At 51.9% G+C, this 18405-nt stretch overlaps 2 protein-coding genes across 2 annotated transcripts in view; one reads left to right on the top strand and one right to left on the bottom strand.

Annotated features, from left to right (window-relative positions):
* ADAD1 (adenosine deaminase domain containing 1) overlaps nucleotides 1-12013 on the top strand; it is a 29488-nt gene extending 17475 nt beyond the window's left edge. Inside the window, 3 exon segments of the mRNA XM_037496140.2 lie at nucleotides 2609-2846; nucleotides 6199-6331; nucleotides 11823-12013. Coding sequence (XP_037352037.1) covers nucleotides 2609-2846; nucleotides 6199-6331; nucleotides 11823-11936 — 485 coding nt within the window. The 3' untranslated portion in view covers nucleotides 11937-12013.
* A 2890-nt stretch (nucleotides 12014-14903) lies between these two features.
* Nucleotides 14904-18004, bottom strand: IL2 (interleukin 2). Its single transcript, XM_037496141.2, has 3 exons — nucleotides 17954-18004; nucleotides 16480-16617; nucleotides 14904-15310 (listed from the first exon to the last, which is right to left on the bottom strand). The coding sequence occupies exons 1-3, from the start codon at nucleotides 17984-17986 to the stop codon at nucleotides 15200-15202; spliced, it is 282 nt and encodes a 93-aa protein (XP_037352038.1). The 5' UTR covers nucleotides 17987-18004; the 3' UTR covers nucleotides 14904-15199.
* Nucleotides 18005-18405: the final 401 nt, after the last annotated feature.

The following is an 18405-nucleotide window of genomic DNA, read 5'->3' as shown; positions in this document are numbered from 1 at the left end:
GCGGGCAGCTTCTTAGCCCAGCGCTCAACCGCTGCGCCGCCCGGGGAGGCCCTATCCTTTTATTCTTATTACACTTCAGGCTTATCTGGGAAGCTTTTAAGATACTGTGGGAATGGCGTCAGTGTTAATCTGTCTGCATCCAGGATCAAGGGTTCTGACTTGATAATCTCTCACACTCCTTTTCCTGTATGCTGGGTGCTGGGCACTGCTGCGTCACACTCAGGGCACAGGTCACATAAAGTACAGTGAGTGGAAGGGGCACAAGAGTCAAACTGCATCTGGCCTGTGTCTCCTGTCCAGCGCCGGCTGCACAGTGACATGGTGCATTCCCAGCAGGTGTCCTGTGGCACTGTCACTCATGACCTTGGGCGTTGGCTCCATGTCTCTGGATGCAGTCCCATGTGCGCGTCCCATGTGCACCCCCATGCAAGCTCCTCCAGGTGGACAGGGTAGGCCCGTCTTTGACTAGGTGTCACCTCTCAGGTTCATGTTACTTCAGATCACTTCAGATGGAATCAAATACGATTCCCAATAATACGACATGATTTTAGAGAGAAATTTTTCTAGGAGCAAGATTTAACCTAAAGACGTGATGAAATCGTACCTCAGGTATATTGTCAGAGCCTGCGTGTGGAAAGGAGAAAGTAAAATTTTTAATACTGGGCCTCCCCTGGTGGCGCAGCGGTTGAGCGCCGGGCTGCAAAGCTGCCCGCGGCCTCTGCAGCGCCGGTTTGATCCCCAGCCGCCGGCAAGGGTCCCACATGGCGCGCAAACCTCTCCTGCCGTCCGCTGCTCCCCTCAGCAGTGTACTTGGGTCCTTCTGCCTGCTCTGCTCCCCGCTCTGGCTCTGGTGAATTCTCTCGCCCTCCCGCACTTCTGACTATACCCAGTGCTTGCATAAATAAATAAATAAATCTTAAAAAAAATTTTTTTTAAAAAATTTGAAATACTGATGTACTTCATCTTTGGAGGAATCTCACGCAGCATTTGACTTGCAGAGATTCTTTTTCTTTCCAAATGTGTCTTGCTCAGTCAGACGCAGCAGCATTCGTCACCTTGCTGCCGTCTTGTCGGCGCGTGTCCAGGAACCCCATGTCCTGGGTGGCCTGAGCATGTCACTCCTCCTAACTCTGGAGGCTGCTGTGGTGACGTTACGGCCAGCAGACTCCAGCTCACAGACCACTGTGTTTTAGGCCAAAGGGGTGAGGGAGCTCTTGGGCCTCCATTACAAGGGCACCGACCCCACTTATGAAGCTGCGTCCAAGTGACAAGCTCACACTGGCTTAGCACCCTTGCAAGTACCGTCACCCCGGGGTCAGCCTCCAGCACACGAAATCCAGAACACTGGCATGGCCTCTAGAAACCCACCTGTTCCCAGCATTGTAGGCAAAGTGACTTTGCACAGACCTCATTTCTTCCCAACTCTTTCTGTGCCCAGTCCAGCTTTAGCCTCCATTTCTCGGTACTTGCTAATGTGGAACATTCAACGATGAATTTAGAAAAGGGGTGTAAGAAGCCGCCGATGTTCTTTTCACATCATTTTCCTGTTGCCAGATCCATGAAGTGCGTTGCCCAGCAGCAGTTTCTGAGGGAGCCTCTGACCCTGGGGAGACTGGTCTGCTTTAAAGTGTTTCTCGCTTCTCAATAGGCGTAAACTTAATTTTTAAACAGAAGTTCCTGTTCCTCAACCTTTTTTACATTTTTTTAAAAAAAATTTTAATTTTTTTTTATTTTTTACATCATTGTTCATTTTTAAACAATATTTGCTTCCCCTCACCTCCCCAGGTGTAGTCCCCATAGAGTTTCCTTCACCCGTGCACCTGTGCACCATCACCTCAGTCCCCTGTGCTCCGCCCTCCCTCCCTCTGATCCCTCTCCCGCCGCCTCCCCTGCAGGATGTCTCTGGTTTGTAATTGTCTGTTTTTGCTTTGTTTTGATTTGTACTGTTACTATTTTTTTACACTGGTGTTTTATTTGGTTCCCTTGTATACCTGCTATAAGTGAAACTTTTAAGTCCGATGCAGCCCATTATTCTGTGTTGATGATCTGCCTCATTTTGAGCCCTTTTCCAGCAATCATCTTCACTGAAGTCTCAAAGCTTATAGTGTTGGCCATAGTTTTAACCAGAAATGGCAATTCTTTAAATTACTTTGTTGTGAAACTGGCACATTGTGGTACTGGAACAGTGACGGTTTGTGGCCCTCAAATGTGGAAAAATAACTTTCACTGACTGCTGCTCAGCCGTGTTTGCCTGCTGGTTTCATGCTGCATCAAAGAACTGCAGACAAGTCAGCTCCTTCTTCAGAACCCTGCAAAAAGCACCAGTTTCTTTCTGGGTCAACTCAGGTTCTTGGCTTTTGTTCTCTGGATTGTCATTATTTTCTGTAGATTTTGTTTTGAATGGAAATTCTGACTGTCGCTTACTGTCTGATAAGAAACGTAGGAGCTAAGAGAGCAGAGTCGGGAAGGGAAGGTAGTAGTATCCAGGGTACAGAATGGACATCAGGCTATTCCAGTGACTCGTTCCTGCTCTTTTCTTCTGGACTGGACCCCTGTGTGCCCATGCCTGCCTCCCAGGTGACAGCAGCTGCCTGTGCCTGCTTCCTAGGTGACGGGAGCTGCCAGGACACCAGGGGCCTGGAGATCGCCATAAAGCAGCGCGTGGACGATGCACTCACCTCCAAGCTCCCGATGTTCTACCTGGTCAGCAGGCCTCATATCAGCCTGGTCCCTTCTGCATGTTCTCTGCAAGCAGCCTCAGAGTGCAGATCCCTGAGTCTGAACTGGGCGCAAGGGGACATTTCTCTGGAGATTGTGGACGGTCTGAGTGGGAAGATCACTGAAAGGTCAGCATTGCTAATTTCTTTAAAAATCACACTAAGCAAATAAGAAAAACACCTTAATACAGTTTATTTGAACATTTTCTGGACTAAGTTATCATTAATTGATTATTACTGTGTTGCAGGTATTCTTCTAATTTTTAAAATATATCTTTGATGAGAAGACAGGCCTGAGGAAGTTACATTAAGTTACTGAAGCCGCGTGGGAGGTGGTGGAGCCAGCGGCTCATCTTCAGGGCCCTACACTCGCCCACTCGCCCACTCGTCCTGCCGGGCCTGAATTTCTGCAGCTAGGGGTCAGGAATCTGCATTTCTGACATGCTGCCCCAAAGTTACTTAGCATACTCTTAAGTATGAGAAATACTATACTGTCACATGTCCTTCTTACAGTATCCCCGCAGGCTGTGGTATATAGTGTGGACACAGCCGGGTTCCAGTTTGGACATGTTTCCATTTTACTTCTTAGTCACCGCACACTGCACCTTTTAAGTGCTTCTGGGTGACACTCCTGCTGGTGATGATCATGTTAAACTAGACCCTTTTAGTGTGAACATACAGTTACTACGTTGGTCATGAAGAACCTTAAAAGTTGAATGTGAGGTTCAATCGTTTTCTTTGTGAAAACGGATTCTGTGAGCCCACGTCCTGCCCATGCCTGGGCATGAGCTGGGTCAGTGCAGGGCCAGCTGCTCGGCCAGAACGCACCACATACGTCATGCTTTGCATCAGCATAAAGAGTATAGATTGACTGCACATGTGCAGTCAGAGCAGCTCTGTTATGAAGGGCACTATGGAGCTGCTTACTGAAAACATGAAATGATAGTGTAACAAAGGTGAAATTAATACGGCTAAAATGAATGTGGCTTATTTATGAAGGCTGAATGCTTGCCAGAGGTGTTTATAAGCACAAGGAAAGCAGATGAAAAATAAATATCAGACAGAGCAGCACAGGACACAAAGCAATAGAAAGTGTAACTCACCAGAGAAACAGACAGGAATATTTGTGCTACAACGACCATGGTAGCAGAGTTCGTGAGGAAACAGGAAGACAGCGGCACTGCTAGTGACAGTGATTCACCTCTCAGGTCGTGGTGGCTAGGTGGGACAATGACACAGATAATGGCATTTTTCAGTAACAATAGTGTAGAATTTATTAATGTATTTAAAACTCTGCATCATAAAAATATAAAATGCACCTGCTTCCTGTGAACCTCTAGAACACTGAGAAAAATGGGCTGCAAGTAAGGCTACGAAGTCTTCAGTTCTGGAAAGTAAAAGCGGTAAGGCCACATCCTCTGAATGTGATGCAGTAAGCCAATAAATGACGTAATCAGAATACCGGGGACGCCTTTCCCTGGGGAAAAAGTTCTCCCCATTTTGGTTCAAAGGGGAAATGTGAAATGAAACTACAGAATGTCTAGAAAACAAGGATTTGTAGGCCTAACATCAGAACTTGCAGGGCATATACAGTGGGAGCAAAGTTGAGTGACAGTCATGGACCTAAAGTATCTGTATCGCCAATAGCAGAGCTACAGTAAACAAATATAAATTTAAGTGCTAGAAAAATAGAGAAAGAACCACAAAACATGGATTTTCTGGATGTGTGATTTGGCTGATCTCATGTAAGATAACAAGGAAGTAACTAAGAGAAAAGTAAAAGAATCTTAAGATGCTGCTTTGTTCAACCATGCAAATATAATTGAAAACTTGGATGAAAGTCATCAATTCCTAGAAAAGGAATTATTTCTAAAACTCTACAGAAGAGGGAAAAATCTGAACAGGTTATTTTCATAAGAAAGTTACCAAGAAGGTACCTACTTTTTCCCCAAAGAAAGCACCATTCTGAGGTGGCTCAGGAAATTTTATAAACCTTGAATCTTCCGTTATTATCCCAAATGGTGAAAGCACTCTGATGCTTTATCAAGAGTGTTGTTGAAACTTGAATCTGAAAACTGCTGCCCCTCTTCAAAGTTGTAGACTTTTGTATTCAAGGAAAATTCCTGAGTAAAACTTGAGGAAGCAGGAGCAGGGTGATGAGGTGCTAGCTTCATACAGCTCCCCCACCCCCCAGGAATGTGACGGAAGCACCACAGTAGAATTAATACCAGATTAGAAATTCTTACTAGTGTTATTTGTCATCATAATTTAGGAAATAAAACATCTTCATCTGTATAAACTCTGAGAAGGCATCTAATACAGGTCTACAACTGTTCTAGATAAAGATACTCAAGAAAAAAGCAATAGCCAAAGTCTGTGTTATTTATGAAGATATGTCCAGAGATGTCCCTGAGGCCGGTGGCAGAGCCTTGTCCCCGGACATGATGTGGTCCTCACTGCTGCTCACCATTTGCTTGTGCATTTGGACAGGAGGAGTGGGAGATGCAGCTTACTGAAAGGTGGAGGTGAAAATACCACTCTTTGCTTATGAGCTCTTTTCGTACCCAAAACGCCCAAAAGAATCGTTTGAAAAGCTCCCACAACAGAAGATTCTTCCCAGGGAGCCGAGGAAACGAGAATGGCGGCTCTGGGTGCAGGAGTGCCCCCATGCCGGCTGGGCTGGACCTGGTGGGGGCCGGGGTGGCGCTGTTGGTGGAGACCAGCGGGTTCCACGAGGTGTGAGCATCAGGTCTCTTGCGGCTGAGGCTCGGGGCGGGCACGACGTCTGTTCTGTTCATCACGGTCGTGAAACCTGCCCAGACCCCAGGGATGGTGCTCAGCCGCAGTCACGGCGGAGGGCTGGGGCATCCCGGCATGACGAATGTGAAGACAGGAACAGAGGGCCTGGGGGGGTTTGTGGCCTGGGGCGGTCGCAGTGTGAAGGGGCCCATGACCGCGGACCCTGCTGACCGGACAGTGAGTGCCTGAGTACCCGGGGCGGCGGCTCATGTGTCTCACTGTTCTAGTTAGAATGTGCGCGCGGCAGCGGCCCCTCCATTCCACGAGCCTTGACAGTTGTTTCTGCCTGTGTGAAGGTGACCTCGGTCACTTCACCTCCCAGAAAATGTTTCCAGTCCCTGGTGGAACCACTCCCTTATTTGAGATCACCAAAGATAATTTTGCTCGAAACGATACAATTGTTCCAAATGTCCGTAGCCTGCTCTAGTTAATGTAATATTTAGTAAGTTAATAATTTCATAGAAAAAGTTATTTTTAATGAGTTACTAACTTAATTTCATTAAAGAAATTAGCTTCAGAAAGTAAACATTCAGAATTATTTTTTATGTATATTTCACTATGTGCATCGCCCATAATTCACAAGTATTTGTAGATTGTGGGTTGAAGGTAAGCCCACAGTTGGCAGCGTGAGCCCTTCTGCTGTGACAGGTCATCTGTGACGTCGCTTTCCTTTTTGCTTTAGCTCCCCGTTCAAGAGCGGCGTGTCCATGGCAAGTCGACTTTGTAAGGCTGCAATGTTAAGTCGCTTTAATCTGCTCGCCAAAGAGGCCAAAAGGGAAGATTTACTCCAAGCCAGTACATACCATGCAGCTAAGGTAAGTCTTCACTGGAATGCTGCTGGCCAGAGAGAGAAAAGTTGAGACAACAGTGTAATTCTATGCTACGTAGCACAAGTGTTTGGAAAGCGGCCCAAGCAGACAGTGCTGTCGTGTCGGGTCACGTGGGTGTGTAAGTGGCTGTGAAAGTAGCCGCATTGCTTCATTTACTTATTTCAACAAGCAAAACAGGCTTTGTAGGGCAAACAAAGAGGTAATAAAATTTCTTGTCCCCACCCGCTGCGCTAACTGCGGAGTGTTGAGTGATCTAGCAATACATGTGAGAGCCCCGCGGGAAGTGTGTGATTTAGGCTGGATTAAGTAGGTAATGTAGATAATTTTTTTCTCTTTAAAAACATTTTTTCTGTGCTCGCTTCGGCAGCACATATACTAAAGACATTTTTTCTTTTTAGTATTACAAGCATACTGCTTGTTAAAGAATTTGACAATTTTTAAAAATTACTTGAAATTTCACCTACTATTCAGATATACTCTTACTCTTATAAGTATTTTATTTCCATTTCTTGGCATTATATTTTTCTGTGTAGTCATATATTTTAAAGTACTAACATACTGGAGATGTTTTCTAGTTCACTTTTTTTTTTTTCACTCAGAACAGTATAACTTGAATATTACCATCATGTGACACATCCATATTATCAAAAACCAGTTGTTTCTGATAGCTGAATTTTACTAAGGATGTATAGATATAGATAATGGTGCGTGAAAAGCCTGTGAAGCATGTATGTACAGAAACAACTAAGTACAAAAGGTCACTTAGACAGTTTCTGGTTTGGGTGCACTAAAGGTCATCAGAACAATCACAACATCACATCATAACAAAAACTGGATAAAACTTTCAGAAACCAAGCTTTTCACAACTTTGGAAATTGACTAAAGGCAGAACACATTCAAAAGTGGTAGTTCTAGAGAAACTGCTCCAACTTGGCCCAAGGCGGCTGCTTTGGGCACTCCGGTCCCTCCTTGCTGAGGGCACTGCCAGAGCAGGGGGCGGGGGGCAGCGAGGCTGCACCTCCACAGGGGTTCCACTAGGGGCCCTGGGGCATTTTCGGCTTTGTCAGCTGAAAGTGCCACACCTTGCCAGGAGAACATTGTGCCCGGGTTTACAGTCCTGCTGGAGCAGGTGGTGGCAGTTCGAGGTATCCTTGCATCTCCCTCAGGGTTAATGCAAGGCAGTGGTGTGGAAGGTGCGTGTGAGGCCTTCCCGCCGCCGTCCAAACCGTGGAGCGTGTCTCCAGCTTAAAAGGCTAAAATCATACAGAATATGATCTAAACACTGGGGAGTTAAATTGGAAATTGGTGACAGTGACATCTGGGAATTACACATTTGGAGATTAAACAGCTTCAGCTCTGCTGAGTCAGGAAGAAATTGTAAGGGAAATTCAGAAATACCTTGAACTGAATGAAAATTTAAAATAGAGCACATTACACAGTTCCGAATATAACCAATGTGCTTAGAAGTTTATAACTTTAAGTGCCTATGTTAGAAAGGCAGAGAACCCTAAAATCAGCTATTTGAGTTTCCAAGAAGTTAGAAGAGCAAGTGGAAGCGAGTGGCAGGAAGGAACTCGTGGGGCAAGATGGAAATCAATGAAATAGAAAACAAGCAGCAAAACTGAAAGTTTGGTTCACTGAGAACAGCCAGAGAGTTGATAATCCTCTGGTTAAACTGAGAGAAAAAGGAGAACAAAGATGATCCAAACCTGGACGTGACTCCCAGAATGCGGAAGTGACCGTTGGGAGCATCGGGAACGAGTCTCGTTGACGGACCAGGTGAGTCAGGCGAAGGGGTGAGTGTCTGCGTCACGCTGGGGGGAAGAAGTGGAGCTGTGCTCTTGGCCGTGTTTACTGGGGTGCAGTAGGGCTCGGTCTCTATCTGCTGACAGCAGCCCACACTCAGGCCTGCCACCTCCAGGTCTGGCGCCCTCCAAGGGCCTCCCTTCCCTCCCCTCAGTTTTCAGTCAGATGCTGAGAGTTAATTTTGGCTTGGTTCCGGCAGACCTTTTGTTGTTCTCTGTGTTGCACATGGAAGTGACTGTCTGGCATGTGTCTTTCTCCTTGGGATTTTCTTTCCTCAGCAGCTTCCCCTGCAGCTCTTTGTAGTCACAGGAGCTCTTTTTTTTTTTTTTTTTTTTTCATTTTATTTTCTGTAATTCTTACATCATTTTTCATCTTTGTACAATGTGTGCATTTTCATTATGGTTATATTCCCCATACAATTCCCACCCCCTCTTATTTTGACCCTAATCCCTCCTCTCCCCCACTCCCACTAGTGTGTCTCTGGTCTACAGTTGCTTGTTGATTTTTGATTTTTTCCTTATTATAATTAGTCTCTTTCCTGGTCTCTTATTTAGGTTTTCTAAATTCCTGCTATGAGTGAGAACATCCGGTATTTTTCTTTTTCTTTCTAACTTATTTCGCTGAGCATGATCCCTTCCAGCTCCATCCATGTTGCTGCAAATGGCATGAGTTTATCTTTTTTGATGGCTGAGTAATATTCCATGGTGTATGTGCACCACATCTTCTTGATCCAGTCATCTGTTTTTGGGCATTTGGGTTGTTTCCAAAGCTTAGCTATTGTAAACAGTGCTCCTATAAACATAGGGGTGCAGGTGCCCTTTTGAATTAATGATTCTGTGTCCTTTGGGTAAATACCTAGGAGTGGAGTTGCTGGATCCTACGGAAACTCCATCTTTAACAGGTTGAGGAATCTCCACACAGCTCTCCATAGTGGTTGGACCAGTTTGCACTCCCACCAGCAGCGCAGGAGAGTTCCTTTTTCTCCACACCCTCGCCAGCATTTGTTGTTGCTAGTTTTTTTAATATGTGCCATTCTCATTGGTATGAGATGGTATCTCACCGTAATTTTGATTTTCATTTCCCTGACTACAAGTGATGTTGTACATTTTTTCATATGTCTGTTGGCTATTTGCATTTCCTCTTTGGAGAAGTCTCTTTTCAGCTCTTCCGCCCATTTTTGACTGGATTATTTACTTTGTTTCTGTTGGGTCTCAGCAGTTCTTTGTAGATTTTTGTGATCAGTCACACAGGAGCTCATTCTTGTTTGTTGCTGGGTTGTGCTCCGTCAGGTGGGTACTTTGTCCCTGGGTGCTGAGGCTGTTACTATAACTTAGCAATTGCAAATAGGACTGCAGTGGGCATAGGAAAATTCTTTCCTAAAGAAAATCTGCGAGTACAGATGAATTCTATCAAATATATTAACAAAATACAAACCCCACAAAAGTTTCTTTCAAAATAGAAAACTTTCCAACTCATTTTATGAGGCCAGTATAACCTGGTATCAAAAGCGGACAAAAGCATCACAGGAAATGAAAACTACAAACCAATTACCACTGAGGAACATAAATTCAGACCTTACCAGGATAACTGGCAAACGAAGACCAGTGACACATGAATGGGGTTACCTGCCATGACCAAGGAATTTTGTCCCAGGAGTGCAGGAAGGCATAACATCAAACATCATTTGATAATACAGAATATGAATAGATTCAGGTTCAAAACCTACATCATCTCAATAGAGGCACAGAATCCAAAATCAGAACAACCTAGCAGAAATTCAGAATCTATTGACAATAAAAATGCTGAACAAAGGAGAAGGAACGGCGGCCTTCTGGACGAGCCAGGAGGCTGAGGGGCCCTGCCGCGGGCATGTGGCGAGGCTTGTCTCAGGGAGGCTTGTCTCTCCTTAGTCCTCAGCTCCACTCTGTGGACAGACACAGGCTGTGCTGACTTCTGGAAGGTGCAACCTTGATTGTAAATACCTGGTAGAATCTACCAAAAACAAACAATTGTCATGTGCGAATTCACCACAGGTTATAAGAGCAACACCAAAAAACACGCCAGGAATGAACCTTCAAATATAAAACCAGGAAACAGCTTCCTCCACGACAGCATAAAGCAAGTGCAGGCAGGCACCTTCACTGCGAGGCTGAAGATGGTGCAAAGGGCAGATTGCCAGGGGAGCTGGCGATGCTGGGTTGAAGAGCTGGTGTGAAACCAGACGCCGTGAAAGCCTGTGTGTAAAGCAGTGTGTAAAGGAGAAACAGGCTGGTTCCAGAGCTTATGGCGCGCTGGGCGGGCCTCCGGGTGGCGCCTGCACAGCAGAGCCAGGTAACCCCATTCTGTGGGCCTTGGCTTTTGTACAACGGCTCCAAGGAAACGTAAGAGAAAAAAAATAATCTGACCTCCCTGGTGGCGCAAGGGGTGCAGCACCGTGCTATGAAGCAATCTGCAGCCTCTGCAGCACAAGCTCTATCCCCTGTCGGCCAGGGAGCAGCCCACAGGGCGCAGCAGACCTCTCCTGTCTCCCCGCTGCCCCCCTCAGCAGCGTACTTCAGTCTGCCTGTTCTGTTCCCCGCTCTGTCTCTGGTGAATCCTCTCACCCCCTACACCTCTGGCCTGTACCCCAGCTCTTGTATGCATAAAAAAATAAATCTTAAAAAAAAAAAAAAGTCTTCCAACCAGTGGCTGGATTTTTCTGGGCAAAACAAAAAAAAAAAAAAACAACTTTTATTAATTACGAGAAATTTAGCTCTAAAATGGGTCACAGACCTGCAAAAACTAAAACTATGAACTTCTAGAGAAAAGATGTATATTCATTACGACACCAGGAGCACAAGCTATAGAAGACGAAAACATTTGGACTTAAAAGTTTTGAACTAGGTTTTCAGAAATCATTAAGAAAATGAAAAAACAATCGGACAGCAAGAAAGCGCCGCAGCCATGCGTCTGACGAGAGACTCGGGCCTGGGGCTCTGGGGCCCTGCTGCTGGGCGCCGGGGCGGAGAGACTGGTGAGCGCAGGGGCGTGTCGCCAAGGCCTCCTCGGTCACTAGGAGACCAGCCCCGTCCCAGGAGGCCGCAGCCACACCCAGAGGGGCTCGGAGGGGGGCACTGGACGCAGTCAGTCCCCACAGGCCTACCTCGGTGGGGCTGCGGGAGTGGGCGGGAGCGCAAGGCTGGCCGAGGGGGCTCTGTGCATCCGTGTCTGAAAGCGCAACCCTGGAGATGGGGAATCCAGGCTGCCGGGGGCTGGGCCCGGAAGCACAGATGCTGCAGGGGTGGCTGCACTGGGGAGTCCACTGAACACAGACCCGAGCTGCGTGAGGGGACTCGGGGCGCAGTCCCCCCAGAGCAGCTGGGTGTTCAGCTGTTCACGTGAAAGGACGGATGGTGGCTGGGTGCGGTTTGGGGCTACAGGTGGCTTTTCTCTCCTCTGCACTCCCTCCTCAGGCGTGTCTGGTGAGGACCATGCCCCTTCCACTTCAAATACTAAAAAAGGAAAATTGCCCCGTAGGGGTCCTGGCAAGAGAAATCCCTCAGATTGGAAAAGTTGAGCGCAAGTAGGAATTCAAAAGAATTTTCATTAACGCGTGGGTGCCAGACTGGAGCAGCAGCCGGCTGCTTTCCTGCGCCGCCCGTGACGCGCTAACGCCATCTCTCCCTTCCAGGGCATGTCGGGCCCCTACCAAGAAGCGAAGGCCCTGCTGAGGTCCTACCTGCGGCAGCACGGCTACGGCTCCTGGATCGTGAAGTCTCCCTGCATAGAGCAGTTCAGCGTGTGACCGGGCAGCCGCTGTCGTATTAAAAATCTTTTATTTTTGGTGTGTTTTGACTGCTAAACATATTTTTAAAAATTGCTTTTCAGCTTTCAGAATCGGTTTTGCAAAAGCAGTGTCCGAAGATCACTGAGGATGTGTAAATATTCATGCCCGTTTACATCGAAACACCAGGGCTTACTTGATGTGGCACGTGACCGTTTCATGTTGTGTTTGCAGACGGTATAAAACCTGTATTTTAGAGAATTTATCTTAAGTTTGTGCTTTAAAGCTTTCCGGACAGGAGATGCTCAGCTCCGTGTTCTGGTGTCGCTGCTTCACGTCTTTTTTTTTTTTAATCTTAGAATCCAACAGTAGAAATGATTGGTTCTGGGTCACTTGTTGGCTCGGAGTCGCCACGTGCGTGAGAGTCAGACAGGAACCGTCAGAGCAGCGTGGCCGGTCGGGGAGTGCGGGTGGGTTCTGGCCAGCGGAGAATCATGAACTTTGCCTTAAATAAGACCCCCTCGGCCCTTCACATGCCGGCTAGCGGGGCGCGCTCGCGACGGGGCAGGGCGAGGGGTCTCGCCGGAGCAGGCGTTGGTGCTGCCCTGGAGCCTGCGCGGCCTCGTGGCCGCTCGGTCACCCTGGAGAGCCGCCCCTCAATCCAGCAGCACCAGGGCCGTGGGTGCGCCTGAGATGCAGCTCTGGGAGCTTGGCGGGGCCGGGTGCGGACACCTGGGTCAGCACGCGCGCACACGCAGTCCCGCTGCCGCCGCCGGAGGACGGTTCTCCCGTCCCTTTCCCCACCTCCCGGGCGGTTTTCCTTTCCTGGCAAAGCCAGTTTTCTGTTTTTTTTTTTTTTTTTTACTTCTCTCCGATTAAAACTCACTTTGAAAATACAAGGTCTTTCACCCTCTCTTGGTTCTTCACATCTGGGGTATTTCACTTTTGGCTGATGTGGGTGTGGCAGGGTGTGGGCTGAGGGGATCTGGGGCGGTGTCTAGGACTTGCACGTTTGCAGTGTTCATCTAGATCTCTCCTCTCCTCTTTAGTGCTTGAAAAACGTGGGTCCCGTGTCTGAAGTTTTCCGTGGGCTCTTGCAGCTGCTTCCACCTGCGCGGGGTCCCCTGGCCTGTCGCATCCTGAGCCAGGAGCTGCGTCTGCGGCCCTCAGGCCCATGCCAGCTGCGGCCTGGGGTCATCTTCAGGCTGTTCCGTGCTCTCATCAGGAGACGCTGTCTGAGGTGTCTCCTTGCCAGCCTTTCTCAAAGCCGCTGGGCGCGGGGACGCTGGGCTTCCCGCCCGGCTGCTGCTGGCGGGCGTCTGGTGGCTGCGTGGGCCGGTGCTGAAAGCCTGGGTGGCTTCTCTGTTTCTGAAATGATGGGTTGGTTCCCGACCGTCCCTCACAGCTGACCAGTGAGGGCTTCGTGGCGTCGTGGACCTCGGCGCGTCTGCACAACCCTTGCGGCGGGCGGTCACAGTGTCTTCCCCGCGGGCGTGGGAACCCTGGCGTTCCTTTCGCGTGGATGTTTCTGATGCTGTTTCACGTGTCACTGTCACTGGGGCTTGTGTCTGTCGCTGGCCGGCATGGAGCTGGCCGGCCTGTGGCTCTTGGCCGTGGCCTCGGGTGGTTCTAGTCACCGGTGGTGCCGTGTCCCCCGTGCCTGGCGCCGCCCCCTCTGCATCCCGGTGCCTCCCTTGCCGGCGAGTGTCGTGTGCTGCTTGCTTCCACCTCTTTGTCGGGAATTTCATTTTTCCTGAAGCCGTTGTAAATGGGCTCTTTCCTCGACTGCTTTTTGCTGGTTTTCATTTCTGTGTTAAAGAGCCATGGGGTCTGCGCATCGGTTCTGGGGCCGCCGCGTCAGTGTGCTTGTTGACTGCTTTGCCCTCGGTGTGCGTGTCTGGAGGAGGCAGGCGGCCACCTTCAAGGCTTAATTGTCACACAAAACTGGAAACTGGTCCGTGGTTCCTGGAGGGAGTTCAGCCTTTGTCTCCGTCCCTCCTGAGGGCCTGTGTGAGCTTGGTCGTGGCCCCGGAGGAGGACACGGCTGCACGTGTGCGGCAACCTCGCCCTCCCATCACTGTCAGTGCAGACACGGAGGTGGCACAGAGGTCCCGGCAGGAGCAGTGTCCAGGCCTGAGCAGGGCCTGCCCGGGTGGCTCGCAGCAGGCACCTTCCCACGCTCTAAGGTGGCAGCGAGCTTGTCGGGTGCCAACGGTCACCAGTGGGGAGGGGGCAGTCATGGGCGAGGTGGAGGGGTGCCTGCCCGACCAGGGCCTGAGGGGGCCGGGCGCTTGGGGTGCAGAGGCCCAAGGTTGGGGGGCGGACAAAGCATCCATGCACCGCCTTGGGATGGGGCCTTCGGAAGAGGAACTAAGGGGGACAGGGTGATGCTGAGTCCTGCAGCAGCAGCAGTGACGGGGCCATGACTGGGGCTATCACTGAGGTTCTGCTGGGGTCCTTGAGGGGATAGTACGGCCACTGCCATGACTGGTGTGAGTGACCGTCGGGGCGTCAGCGGGTGTTAGCCCCCAAGGCTGGGGCGCACCGCTGAGACTGCTCAAACGGGAGGGTGGAGCAGCCCCCTACCAGCCCAGGTGAGGCCACAGTGTGAGTGCCTGGAGCGGGGTGCAGCAGGGGGTAGCCGCTGCTGTCCTGAGCCCCGGAGGAGATGCCCAGGGCCCCCGCGCCTGCAGGCCACACTGGCTGGTGACTCGCCTCCAAGAGCAACTTCAGAGTGTGTGGTTGGAGGAATTTTTAAGCGTCTTTCACTTGGCACGTGAGGTGAAGTGACGTGGCTTTTTAAAGGAAGCTCTAGGTAACGTGAAAAATTGAGGCTGATTTGTGCATAGTGTGTGCAAATAATCAGAAAATGTTGATGGGGCCGTATGCGGACAGTGTCTCCATCACAGCTATGGGAGAGCCCCCTGACCCCGCATCAGGCCCAGGGTCCCCCACGAGCTCCCCAGGGCGTCCGGCCATTTCCCTCTGCTCTCCCAGCGACAACACCTTGACTTGAGCTGTCCACTTTATTAAATAATCTTAGCGGCTGATCCCTGTACAAATTATACTCAGTGATTCCGTACAAAAATAAATACTTTGGCATAAATAAGTGAATTTTCAGAGCCCCTGGGGCTTACAGAAGAATCTTAAAAGATCCACATGTATCACTGGAGACTAAGAAGAACAGTCACAAAAGATAGCAAACCATGCATCAAAAAAATAAATATACTCTTAAATATTTAAATAAATAAGAAGCCACCCAGATTCCAAGGGGAGAGGCGGACTCAGGCCGCCGTCAGGAATAGGCGCTGGCAGAAGCCGACCCACGTGCTCAGGAACTCGGTCACGTTGACCACCTCGGCGCCGTAGGCACACTTGAAGCTCGGCGCGGCCCCCTGGGGAAAGCGAGGCGGGTTAGTGCCGTGTCATCCTCCAAATGTGGTTGTTTTCTGCTCAAGTTGTAGAGGCTCGCGGCTTTTATGTTCAGTCACGCTAGCAAGTCCACCGTCCGCACTCCTCGCCCCAGCGGCGTGAGGCGGGGCGGCCCGAGGCCACCTGCCGGCCGGTCCGCCCAGTGAGGGTCTGAATGCCAGTCGCGACGGGACTTCACAGAAGGCCGCGAAGCGCCGTCCCGGCCGCCGGCTGTGCTCAGGGAGCAGACGGCAGCCCGGGGGGGGGTGGGGTGGGGGGGGGCTCAGGGTGTTTCTGTAAGAGGCGCCCCCCCCCCCCCGCACACCCTCGGCTTCTGGAGGCCCACGCTGACAGCTTTGGTCCTGTGGACTTGAGAAGTGAGCCGAGCTCCCCTCTGGCGGCCTGAGCGGGGCCTGGGCCGGCAGTGGCTTAGATGCCTCAGCCTCTCGGAGGTGGGTAGGTTTTTGTTTTTTTTGACATCTGACTTTCCCAACGTGGCTTGGACCCTCACGTAATTCTGTTTTAATTTTGCACGAAGACTTTAGAATGAGTTTAGTTTGCTTTCATTTTAAAGGACTGAGTGTTAGGAAAAGGAGAAAGAGAAAGAGACGCCCGCGCAGTCCCGGGGGCATCTTGGGCGAGAGCTGCCGGAGCACGTGGTGGATGGGGGGATGCTAGAAGCAAACCTTGACATGGAGGAACTGAGCCAGTGTTGAGATGTTACTAGTTCAAAAAGGGAAACCGCCTCCAAGCAGGTGCTGGTGTGGAAGCCGCCAGCCCCCGGCCCCCCGCAGCCAAGCCCTGCTCGCGGGGGCGGTGCCCGCGGTGGCTTCATCCCCGGCTCCTGTGTGCTTCCTGCTTCCTGTGTGCAAAACCTCCAGCTCCTGACACTGAGTTTACCTGAAATGAGCTAGTTGTCTAGTCTTTTGGTCATTTTAAGTCTGGCCTTTTTTGGAAACACTTTAGTCCTACCAAACGCCAGGGAAACCCCATTTAAAAGCCTCTCAGTCATCAGCCCTGGCGGTTGTGGGGAAGCCGCAGGACGTCACGAAACGCAGTCTGGCTCCTATGAAACACCCTCCAGCGCCTGCCCCCCAGCCCGTGCTGCTCTGCCCCCGTCCCGTGTCACTGTGACCCCAGCCGCGTGCCTCACCTTCAGCGCCTGGGCGGTGACGTTGATGTTGTCCATCAGCTCCTTGAGGGCTCCCGCGCCGTCCTCCACAAAGCGCAGCGCCTCCTCCAGATGCACCAGCTCCTCCCCGAGGCACTGAAGGTGTCTCCATTCTGTGACCTGCGGCGGGAACGCCGGCAGGTCAGCTTCCCTGACCCAGGCTGGCGCAGAGGCTGCCCCACTGCCAGTGGCCGAGCTGGTCGGCGCCGGCCCCCACCCGCCCGGTGGGCCTCTGAGCAGCGTGTTCCTGCGCCTGGACATGCGCCCCAGAGCCAGGCCCGGGCCTCGGGGAGTGGATGCTGCGTCACCGTGGCGGTTCCGCCGAGTCAGAGCCGTGGGGCTGGGGAGAAGCCGTCCCGTTCCAGACAAGTGACCCTCACCGGCCCTAGGCGTCTCCTTCGCTACGAGCCCGTTAAGGCGTGCGAGAGAGAACGACTCGCCCCAGCCAAGCGGAAGGGACACCGTTGGGCTCCCGGGGGCCCCGCGGAGACTCGCGGCCCTCGTGTGCGGTGCGGCGTGTGTCGCGCGTCTCCCAGGAGTAACCCTCCAAACCGAGGTGTTTCCCACGGCCACGTGGCTTTAGAATTGCCTCTCTAGCATCGGCATAGCCTCCTTTGAAGTCAACGGTTCCATGGTTTTCTAAAAGCCTTGACAAGCGCGGGGCTGGTGGCAGCGGGAGCACGGGGACGGAAGCGTGACTCAGAGCAGACTGGCCTGGCCCTAGAGACGGCTGGATCTCCCAGACCCCGAGCCCGCCCTGAGCCGCCTTCCCTCGTGAGGCCGCTCGGCCCTGCTGCCTGCCCGTCCACAGCCACGCCCAGCCTCGTCCCGGGAGCGGACCGCTGGAGCGGTCCCTCCTCGTCCTCCAGAGCTCGGCTTGAAGCGTGATCTTGGAACGGTGGGGCGTGGGGGGGGGGGCGTCTGCGGCCCCTGAGGCTCCCTCCCCGCTGGGCTGCATCCTCCCTGGGCCCTTCCTGCGCCGAGGGGGTCTCTGCTCTGTTGACGGCCCCCTTCCAGGAGAGGACACTCCTGACCCGGCTCTCCAGGCAGGTGGCCGCTGCCCCAGTCTGAGGCCCAGAGCCCCCTCACGCCTTGGGGGTGCGTCAGAGCCTCCTGTGGCTCCAGCCTTGGCCCAAAGCTGCCCCCAGTGCTGGGGGGCGGGGCGCAGGCCGCGAGCTGGGTGCTGCCCCATGGGACTCCCCACAGCCGCAAAGAGCTGCCCGCAGCTTTGAGCATGTGGACGGTGGCGTGACCGGGTGGCGCAAAGGCGAGCATTCCGTGGTGAAGCAGCGCGACGTTTGAGAACCGCCCGAGCCGTGAAGGGAAGGGACCGGTCTCTGCCCTCCCTGCACACGGACGCACGCCAGGCACAGGCCGTCCTCGGGCCTGAGGCTCGGCTTCCCCGAAGCCCCCGTGCGCGCCCTGCGGCTTGGCGCCGCGCTGCCCGGCCACTTACCTCCTGGGGCACGTAGAACGGCAGCGTGAGCATCCTGCGGAGCTTGGGGTTCTTGGGATTCTAAGAAAGCAGAAGAAGAAGAAGGGTTAGTGCCGGCGCCTCCCCGAGGCCCCGCCGCCCCGGCCACCGGCTTACGCTCAGGCCTTTCTGCAGGAGCTCCAGGTCCTGCCGCAGCTGCTGCAGCTGCGTCCCCCGGGGGTCGGGGGAGCAGGGGCGCCCCGCGCCAGCAGGGCGAGCGTCAGGGCCAGGCAGGCCAGCAGCGGTGCCCTGTGCATTGTGGCGGCCGGGTCCAGGTTCCATGCGGCCCAGAGCCCGGCCGGGGGCATTTATATGCTGCATCCTGGAAAAATCGCCCGGGGGTGTCATGTGTTTTACATATTACACATATTTTCAAGAGCCTACCTGTGTGGCAAAAGCATTACCTTTGTTTTTCCTCTTCTGATGACTCTTTG

The sequence above is a fragment of the Talpa occidentalis genome, unplaced genomic scaffold, assembly GCF_014898055.3.
Source record: "Talpa occidentalis isolate TD23 unplaced genomic scaffold, MPIMG_talOcc4v2.1 talOcc4.8, whole genome shotgun sequence".
Classification (NCBI taxonomy): Eukaryota; Metazoa; Chordata; class Mammalia; order Eulipotyphla; family Talpidae; genus Talpa; species Talpa occidentalis.
This window is presented reverse-complemented; position numbering and strand designations above follow the sequence as displayed.